The sequence below is a fragment of the Montipora foliosa genome, chromosome 11, assembly GCF_036669935.1.
Source record: "Montipora foliosa isolate CH-2021 chromosome 11, ASM3666993v2, whole genome shotgun sequence".
In the NCBI taxonomy this organism is placed as follows: domain Eukaryota; kingdom Metazoa; phylum Cnidaria; class Anthozoa; order Scleractinia; family Acroporidae; genus Montipora; species Montipora foliosa.
Window position 1 is genome coordinate 10,356,672 of NC_090879.1, and position 10,000 is coordinate 10,366,671.

At 39.6% G+C, this 10,000-nt stretch overlaps 1 protein-coding gene across 1 annotated transcript in view; it reads left to right on the forward strand.

Moving 5' to 3' along the window:
• The first annotated feature begins 2,300 nt into the window (after positions 1–2,300).
• LOC137976660 (uncharacterized) overlaps positions 2,301–10,000 on the forward strand; it is a 7,868-nt gene continuing 168 nt past the window's right edge. The window contains exons 1-5 of the mRNA XM_068824026.1: positions 2,301–2,321; positions 6,226–6,423; positions 7,525–7,668; positions 7,755–7,989; positions 8,862–10,000. The exon at positions 8,862–10,000 is cut by the window's right edge and continues 168 nt beyond it. Of these exons, the coding sequence (XP_068680127.1) occupies positions 2,301–2,321; positions 6,226–6,423; positions 7,525–7,668; positions 7,755–7,989; positions 8,862–9,502 (1,239 nt within the window). The 3' untranslated portion in view covers positions 9,503–10,000. The remainder of the gene's footprint in view (positions 2,322–6,225; positions 6,424–7,524; positions 7,669–7,754; positions 7,990–8,861) is intronic.

The following is a 10,000-nucleotide window of genomic DNA, read 5'->3' on the forward strand; positions in this document are numbered from 1 at the left end:
CTCTTCTTCGGCCATTATCGGGCTGCAGAAATCGAATGGTTTTGTTCCAAGGGAAAATGGTTATCGGATAAGTGACTGGATACGGAATCGTATAGTCTTTATGTTGTTTTATTCGATCTATAAGAACGATACAAAATTCGAGAGAATTGAAACCTAATGCGAGTGATTCATGAAATTGCATGGGAAATTATAATTCTCAAAATTCAAACGGTTACAAAAAGTTACTTACTTCTGTGGCGATATCCAGTCAAACTTATTTCAGTATTCACAGGTCAGCAAAACAGGTCAGCAGATCGGACAGTAAAAACCTACAGGTTAGCGATATTCAACGTAAGATACAAAACGGGTGTTGACCTTTGTCTCTTATTTCGCGTTTCTTAAAATGTGTCATTCTAACTGAAAGATCAACTTACTTAGCTATTACGCCATCGACTGTCAATCACACGACAAATCAAATAAAATCAAAGGTCAATAAACGAATTAAATGTTAATCAACGAAACAATAACAAGTAACATTATATTAGCTTATATTAGGTCGAATGACAATCAGCATGCAAATGACCGTGCAAATTAATGATCAACTAAACTCTCGCCTCGGAAAACCAGCGAAACGCAGCGAAAAAAGTGTAGTTAACCGAACTGTAAAATGAATGCTAAAATTTTAAAGCTTAGGGATAATCACTGAAACGAGCGCTTAGGCTTAATCAGTAAACGAGTGCTATATTCATCACAGTATCTCGTAAAGAGTGTGATTAACCGAACCGTAACATGAAAGCTCAAATTTGAATGAAAGAACGAGACTAGTTAAGCTTCATCAGTAAATGATATTTTAGAACTTTAGAGATTTTAGAGATTTTAGAACCCCCAAAAGACCTTACATATTCTAGAGTTTTATAAATCTTAGACTCACAACATGGACCATGGATATTCTAGAACTGTAGAACGTTTAGAGATTTTAGAAGCCCCAAAGGATCGTTTGATATTGTCACCTCATATATAGAGTTATTTTAAAAAGACTGAGGGGCTTTGGGGCTTCTAAAATCTCTAAACGTTCTAAAGTTCTAGAATATCCATGGTCCATGTTGTGAGTCAAAGATTTCTAAAGCTCCAGAATATCAAAGGATCCCTAGCTCTTCTAACTAGAACAGTTCTAGAATGCTATAGAAGTCTCTAATGTCAAGACCTGCATCTTTATGGAATTTTTTGTTATCGACAACTAAAAAGTTATCGATAACTTGCAACTTTCCTCGTCTGTCGGTTCCCTAAGAACTTTGCATAATCATTTACTAAACTTAATTAAGGAGTTTAAATCTTACCAAAAGATCCCCAAGGAAAACTGAGGAAAAAATGCTTGTGAAAGAAATTCTTTCCTGATAAGTAGCGAATAAAGAAAGTCACTTGTATCGGCTACTTCAGACCCATGTTGAAAGGCAGTCATCAAATGACGTCATCAATCAAAAAGACAAAAGAAAAGGGCGCGGATAAACTAGGGACAAGTTGGGGCATGACGCAACGCAGCGTAACCCTAACCCTAACACGTCTATAACAACACGTGCATCCCATGTCTTCGCATAAATTAGGGTTCGGTTGATAAGATGCAGGTCACGTACGTACACGAGATGAGAAGGCGAAGGATGTGTATAAATTAGGGGCAGACAGAGAGAGAGAGAGAGAGACAGAGAGAGAGAGAGAGAGAGAGAGAGAGAGAGAGAGAGAGAGAGAGAGAGCTCTGTCCTGCTCAGGAGTTGAACTGTGAATGAGAGATGACAAGACTACAGAAAAGAAACCGATCACAAACTTTCCAGATGACCTCACCAAAGACCAACGAAAAACCACAACAAATTAAAAATAGCAGTTCATGTAAGCGCTGTGTTTCACTGGTTTTCTGATCATGTGAAGTTGTTTTTAAGCGCGATGCAATTCGAACATTTAATTTGCTTACGATTTCCTTTGCAGTGTGTGAAGCTAGGATGGACCTCGCCATCCTTATAGATGGCTCACAGAGTGTATAATACTTCGGAGCTGGAAATTTTCGAAAATGTCTTGGATTTGTTCAATACCTTGTAAGTAGTTTTAACATTGCTAGAGAGGGAACACACGTAGGAATGGTAGTCTTTTCCAATACCGCGGAAGTCGTCTTTCGATTTGAAGAGAACTTGAGCCTCACATTGGTTTCAAGAGCTATTGGCAACACAAAATATCTCCAAGGTGGTATGCACATTGGAAACGCTCTTGACGTAGCTTGGAATCAGTTGATAGATGCTAGTGTACGGCAAGACGTTCCTAAAGTATTACTAGTCATGACTGTTGGTGCATCACAGGTCAGTCTCAAATTTACTTAAAGGAAATGGGCCCTTTGATTGAAACTGTCACATGGTATAAAATCTGCCATGCTGGATGGCAAGCTACGCACTGGGACATCCAAAACAAAGAAAAGCCACGCTTGTCTGGTTGAAATCGCTTTGTTTTGGAGGCTGTCGCATTTTTACGTTTTGCCATCCAGTGTGGCGGATTTTGTACCATGTGACACTATCATGCAAAGAGCCCATTGGGAAGAGTCTTAATACATGTATTTTGTTAAATATGTTATTTTGCTCCGGTGAGCAAGAAGCTATTACTTTACTTTCTGAAAAGAGTTTTGTTGCAAGCATTTGCTCTGAATGACAGACGACCAAGGCTGACCAAGTTTCACAGCAAAAGCCATGGTCGCCGGTATGTGGTCAGACAATCACTGCAAAAGTTTCACACCAGACCTGGTGCAAAGTTTCACAGCAAAAGCCATGGTCGTATGTGGTCAGACAATCAACGCAAAAGTTTCACACCAGAACTGGTGCAAAGTTTCACAGCAAAAGCCATGGTCATGTGTCGTCAGACAATCACCGCAAAAGTTTCACACCAGAACTGGTGCAAAGTTTCACAGCAATAGCCATGGTCGTATGTGGTCAGACAATCACCGCAAAAGTTTCACATCAGAACTTGTGCAAGTTTCACAGAAAAAGTCATGGTCGTATGTGGTCAGACAATTACCGCAAACGTTTTACACCAGAACTGGTACAAAGTTTCACAGCAAAAGCCATGGTCGTACGTCTTGAGACAATCGTTGTCGTGGTCAGCCTTGGTAGGCGTTCATTCAGAGCAAATGCTTGCAACAAATCTCTTTTCAGAAAAAAGTACGTTAAGGGCCTGTCCACTAGCGGACAAAGTTAGAATTTTCTTACAATTGACAAAACGAAAACCGAAATTTGTTTCCTGTCAATTTTTGTTTGTAAGCTTACATCCCAACTTAAGACAGACTGTAAAGAAAATTTGTACTTTGCAGTTGGTCAAAATGAGCGATCTTGCTCTCAACCTTACTCTGAGTAAAAGAAATATTCTCTACAACAGATTATTGACAAAAAAAAACACTTCAACAGTTTGTCCAGTTTTTGCCTTTTGTCGGCAGTGTTTTTGAAAAAATTCTTCATGCGGAACTTTGTGAAGACGCGACAGACCATCCTGCGGCATTTGAGCGTTGGTGATGACAGAATCTTTGTCAAAATAAAGAAGTCTTACGCTATTGCAAATAGGGCCAAAAAAGTAAACTAACGATCTTAATATCCTAACGTAACCAAAACCTTGAAAACATTGCTTACGCTGCCCCAAATGGCCCGGAGATGTTGCTTCGCAATTCAGTGCATTTTTCTTTTAATTGTACGGCTAAGTCAGAAATCAGTGAAAGATCATATCCAGAGCGCTCGGAACAATAAACAATCAGTGTGGCAGATCCGGGAAGTCATAAACGGAAACGTTTATAAAACGTGACATTGCATGAAAAGAGCCCTCGTTGGCCTTTTGCAGAGGCAGATGAAAAGCCGGACCGGATCAACTGACTCGGACCGCCAGTCCACGACGGATCAACTCGAACCGACCCGGATCAGAAAACATAAGAAAGAAAACCGAAAACTAAATTCCAAAATTCCCGAGATCAGAGGGACAAACTTGTAATAAGGTTCACTCCATTACAACTGATCATAAACAAACTTAAGATGAAATTAGGGTAAACGAACAATCGCTCTTTATCCCTCAGTTCAGCTACATGGCTACGTGGCAATCTCAAATAGAATTCACGGCACAGTCCACCTCAGTGAGCGTTGGAATGCCACATTTCAAGGCGAAAAGTTGCTCTAGCCTTATGTAACAGTAAAAATGGACTCTCGATTTCGATGGAAAATTCGGTCTAGTACGCGTAAGAAGAACAAACATAAAATTCTCTTACCGTTTGCGATCTTCAAAGATCAAAAAGATATCTGGCTAGTTGCTCAACGCCTTCAAAATGACCGCAAATTGAACGACGTTTCCCGCCGCCCCGATCTACAGGATCTAAAAGGAGAGTGCATTTAAACAAAGCTTAGTTTTGGATTTCTTCCCCTAAAACAATGTAAAAATTTTTTTAGCTTCTTTTCCTCTATGAAGCAAAACCTTAGGCTAAATGAGAAATGTTCAGTATATTAAAATAGAGACCATTGTCAAATAGTTCCAACGGAAAATTCCAGCTTACCCAATTATAAACATACAGACTGGACATATGAAATAAGATTTGAATATGTTCTGCTAATGTTGTGCATTATTCAACGGAAAGACTATGCGTCTTCTATCGGCAGAGAACTGTTTGGGGAAAACATTTCCAGAGAGGTTTCCTAAGCTGACTATATCAGACAAAAAACGCAATATTTTGCTTACCTTAACTTTTGGCTGACTTCACAGATACGGATCGATCAGTGGCCAGTAGGTGCTAACTAGACAAAAACCCAACAATCGAACCAAACAAGCAGGAGGTTTTTTCCAAGGTACAATAAGATTAATTGAAACCGAAAGCGAAACCGGGCAAACAAAGACGTTTAGGCAAACAATACGAGACCGTCAGCGGTGCTATGCGCTCAAATCAGTGTGTTGAAACTATTTCGCAGGAATTCACGGCATGATATGCCTTGCTTTATTGCATAACTTAACATTGGCACACCCCAATCAATAATTAGCACCATGGATAGCACAAAATACTGTACTGGCAAAATACTCAATTAGGGCGATTGCAAAGGTATTTGGGCGAGATCGCGTTTCGCCTTTCTCGCGTTGCTTGATTTTCACACTTAATTAATTGCATGTTTCGCTCGCTCTACTATCCCTGGAAAATGAGGAACTATTCAACAGTGCGAAGATAGATATATTTTTTATAGTTCGTTTACCACGAGAAAAACAAACTCTACAAACTAGAGATTTTTTTATCTAGCTAGACCCCGCGATGCAACGTAATTTCCCAGCAAGCGTGGTGTTCATGAAGACTTTCCAGCAAGTTAAGTAGCGAATGTTCAATTTCCCAGCCAGCGCAATTCTGCCCTGTAGAGCGGGTATTTTGCAGAGCGGCTCCGTTGTGTACTCCTGTACATTCTCTTGGCGGTGCCTTGAACAACCCTATTCTTCCTTTGTGCTCTCCAATCCTTCCTCTTACTTCATAGCTGTATATGTTGCCTGTTAAATCCGTTCTCCGAAGGCTAGAATCCGTTTTTACCTAGGTTGAATACGCACTCAGATGAACTGAAGTACTTTTACATGTGCCGAATCGAATGCAAATGAGAAATTAAAAATCTGTTGTTTTTGCTCATTTGCATTAGATTCGGCACATGTAAAATGCAACGGTTGAAACGGGCCTTAATTAAGCCTACAGAAAAGCTTGTTCAGGTTAGGAATTGTTTTGGTTATTATACATGGAAATCAATTGACTTATGATACAAAAGTAAATAATGAAAGAAACTTTGTTCGGTTGAGGATATTCGTCGTTGTAGTGTAGTGGTGAAGACACGGGACTTATATAGACCCGGATGGTCCGCGCTCGAGTACCGATGGTAAGTGGATAGCACAGTTCTTTGTTCCCTTACTATGTTGCAATGTTGAGATTGAATGGATAAGTGTATTAACACAGAAACCGATAAGATGACACGAAACAGTAAGAAGCTGGAGGGACGGTATAGTTGTTTTCAATCCTTTAATTTTTTGGGGGTTGATATTTGCTTTAAACTAGGTAGCACCATTTAAACCTAAGTCAAAACGGATTCAACCTGAGACCGGAGATATACTGGTACCATGAAGAATGCATCATGGAGGATATCTAGACTACTGTTTTATCTACACTTCATTTTTCAATACCTTTTGAACTAAAAGCTGTAAACTATGTTTGTAATATTCTTTTAGGACGATGTTGATGAGCCATCAAGAAGGCTGAGAAATATGGGAGTAACAATCTTCACTTTGGGCCTTGGAGAATCGTTCGACATTAATCAGCTGAATGAAATGGCAACAGATCCAAACAGTAAACACATGTTTACAGCAGAATTTTCGGCTCTAGACTCACCATTGATAGAAAATAGTGTTTGCAAAGTGTTTGCAAAAGTCGGTTTTCTGTGAGGCCATTTTTCGCCCTACATAAAAGAAGCTAGGTGGCCCTCGAATCCCAGATTCCAGATTCCCGCTCTACCGACTGAGCTACAAGGTCAGACGGGAGCAGGCCGCGGGAACTTAAGATGTTAAAGTCACGGCAATGAACATGTACAAGTACAAGGAAAGGGTACGTTTTTTTATACAAACGTTGGCCGTGTAGCACTTATATTTTAAACAGAGTTAACTGAATAGAGTGTAATGTGAAGCGCTAGATTTATTAGCTGGTAACCGAGATTGAGAGTACCAATCAGAGCACAACGGAAACCAGAAGCCCATCACCCGGAGCCTCAATCTCCCATATAAACCCTTGGAGACAACCTTTGCCCGTATCTTTTTATTTTTAGACGTTCGAATTTCCGCGAATGCATTATGCCGTCCAATCAGAACAAAGTTATTGTATTACGTCACAAGCAGTCACGCACCAGTGATCGCGTTCGTCTCACAAAATATTCTAAAAATAAAAAGATACGGGCAAAGGTTGACTCAAGGATATAGTCTGGATGGAGGCTTCGGGTGATGGGCTCCTGCGGAAACGCAATGTCCAAGATAGGAAATTTAGTAACTCTAATTAATTAGAGCTTATGATAATTAACTGATACTCGACGAAGATGATTTAAGGGGGCCGTAGCCGCCACAGTTAAATATAAAAAGACTAGTCGCCACAGCTTGAATTCGTTGTTACCAGATCATATACGATTCAACTGAAAGGATAAATAAAATTTACAAAGTTACAAATGAAGTTTACATGAATTGTGAGGCTGGAAATATACAAACGAACGAGACGAATACTTACAGAAATGTGGTAAAAAGTTCTAAATTTCATCGAGTCCGATGTTATCCTGTTCGCAAAAACGACACATCAACTGCTTCTGGCAAGACTAACAATTACACATGGACTGGAACTTATAATATTTTTATGAATAAATTTACAAGTAACAACTTACAATTAACACGTTAAGACAATAGATTTTACATCCATTCATACGGCGCTACACTGACCTTCGTTGCTCAGTTGCTCACATGTAACACTTTTCTATTGGTCTCACTTTTCAGTTGCCGGTGGAGTATTCAAGTCTAAAGGCAAGTAAATTCCCCGAGAAAGGTTGCCGGAGAAAACTGGGGAAACTTGACGTTAGCATAAATCAGGGGTCAGAGCCATTCGGAGAGCTTGTACATCAATGCCAATTCGTTAGTCAAGTATAGACTAAGGCTAAAAAAATTCAATGTGCAGTTCAATTGAAAGGAACTTTTCTCGTGTCACCAAGTAACCATGTATTTCTTAGTTCGTATCTTGTCCATTTATCCATACAGCTGATCACGGCGCCAACTTCCAACCCCCTCATGAAAATACATCGGACAATGATATTTACAAAAGCGAGATCTTCGGGGAAGGTGGAAAGACAGCTGACGAAGCACGTTCTGTGAAACGTCACGGAGAATTCCATGGTGGTAGTATTGGTGGTGCGGAGAGAGGTCAGTTAATCAAAGTAGACTCGACACTGGTGCATCATGGCAGAGGTGGGCTATTAGGGACTTTAAGATCTACGACGACGGTGGACGAAAGCGTCAATTCAAAATACAACTTTGCATCAGCGCAAGTCTTTTGCGATTATTCCATTTCGTTCACGTCGTATAATCCAGGTGATCTGGTGACGTAATTCGGAGGACTGGGGAGAAAACTTTTAACGCCGTATCCCACAACCGCGCGCGGCCTTGAATGTTATTTCCGAATTCAACATGGCAGAGGCAAGGTTATATCTCGGCGGTTTCCGCTTGAATGTTCGTTCAGTAACAGGAAATGTGGGAGACACGGAATAATCTTTTGAGTTTTGGCGATGGAAATATTGCGGGAAAATTGGAAACAAAACCTAAGGCCGCGCGCGGTTGTGGGATACTGAGTTAAAAAAAATTTCCTTCCTAGTCCTCCAAATTACGTCACCAGATCACCAGGATGTAGGCGATGTATCCCAAATATAAACTGGAACGGGCCGTTTCAAATAAAAGCAGAGAATAGAATGTTCACATTTATATACTCACGTTGCTGTCAAAACCTCAAATTTAGTAATTTCGAGTCGTTTTTGTGCAAGTCTAAGATTATTGCTGGAGTTTGCACAATAATTCAACTAGAGATTTCACGTGGATAAATTGGACCATTTCAGGACGAAAGGGGAGCTAGAACCATGATCGTTTTGGTGAACACGGTGTTTTTCATCGTCAGACGGCAAACTCGAATTTCAATCAGTTTCTAGAAACCTTGAGTGGTAGAAGGAGGTACAGAACAATATGAATCGAGATCTTCTAAAAGAAATAGCTAGTAAATTGCCCAAGTGAAAGCAAGATTAGGTTAATCCTTTGATTATTCGGTGCTTACTTTCTTCTTTTCATTGCAGATTATCCAGTACCAGTAGCCCTATATCCACTCAATGAAAAATACCGAGCAAGAGATGTGATTGGTGAAAATTTGCCGGGCGTAGCAAGTAAGGTTATTCCAGCAGACGGACCCTTCAATAAAAGCAAAAATTCGTATTTATTTTTTGGAAAACCAGACAGCTTCATTGAGCTTCCAAATAATGGAAAATTGGACACCAAAAATTCCATGTCAATCTTGGCGTGGATCTTACCCAGGTCTACCGGACCCATTTTTAACTATAAAATAGATGGCTGGGGCGTAAATTTTTGGATGGCAAAGCCAAGAAAGCTATTTGCCCAATTTGTTAGTCGCACACCAGCAGCTCCTCTTCCAGCAATAAAAAGCACTCATGTTAAACCTAACAAGTGGAACTTTGTCGGAACAACATTTGATCAGAACTCTGGACAGGCAAGCTTGTGGATCAATGGAAAAAAGGAAGACGAACGACATTTAGGCAATATCACACTGGCCACGAACTATCCGGTCAGAATTGGATCTCGAATTGGTGATAATCGAAATTATCGTGGTCGCATTTCATGCTTGCAAGTTTATGGCATCGCTTTGAGTAGGGAACAGATAAATAACGCCAAAATAAGATGCAAATCTCTTGCAAGTGTTTGAAGAAGGAAACGTTTGATTTTTTTTTAAGCATTGTGCTTATTGCTCTCGACATTTAGATATCATTCTGATCATGATTATTATCATAATCATTATCAATGTTATTATTAATATTATTGTTAATGTTAATATAAATATTAATAGGTTGTTCCCATTTATATTTTAGTAACTTTCGGTAAGCTTATTGTCACCATGATTTTTTTTATTATAATATCTACAAAAACTTGCTAACCCTTACCAAAAGAAAAACAACTACAACAAGAGCAAGCCAATATTAACGTTGAAAGCCGACGTTTCGGCGTCATCATGACACCATTCTCAAGGCAAAGTGAACAAGTAATACGAAGATTTGATTTCTATAGTCCCTACAAATTAGCATAATAACAAAGGATCACAAGTTCTTCAAGAGATATCTTTGCGCGAATCGAGTCCGTTTGCACGTTTAGGGATAGTTTAAATTTTCTTACAAAAGCATCTCATTAATTAGGCAATCAACTTTGT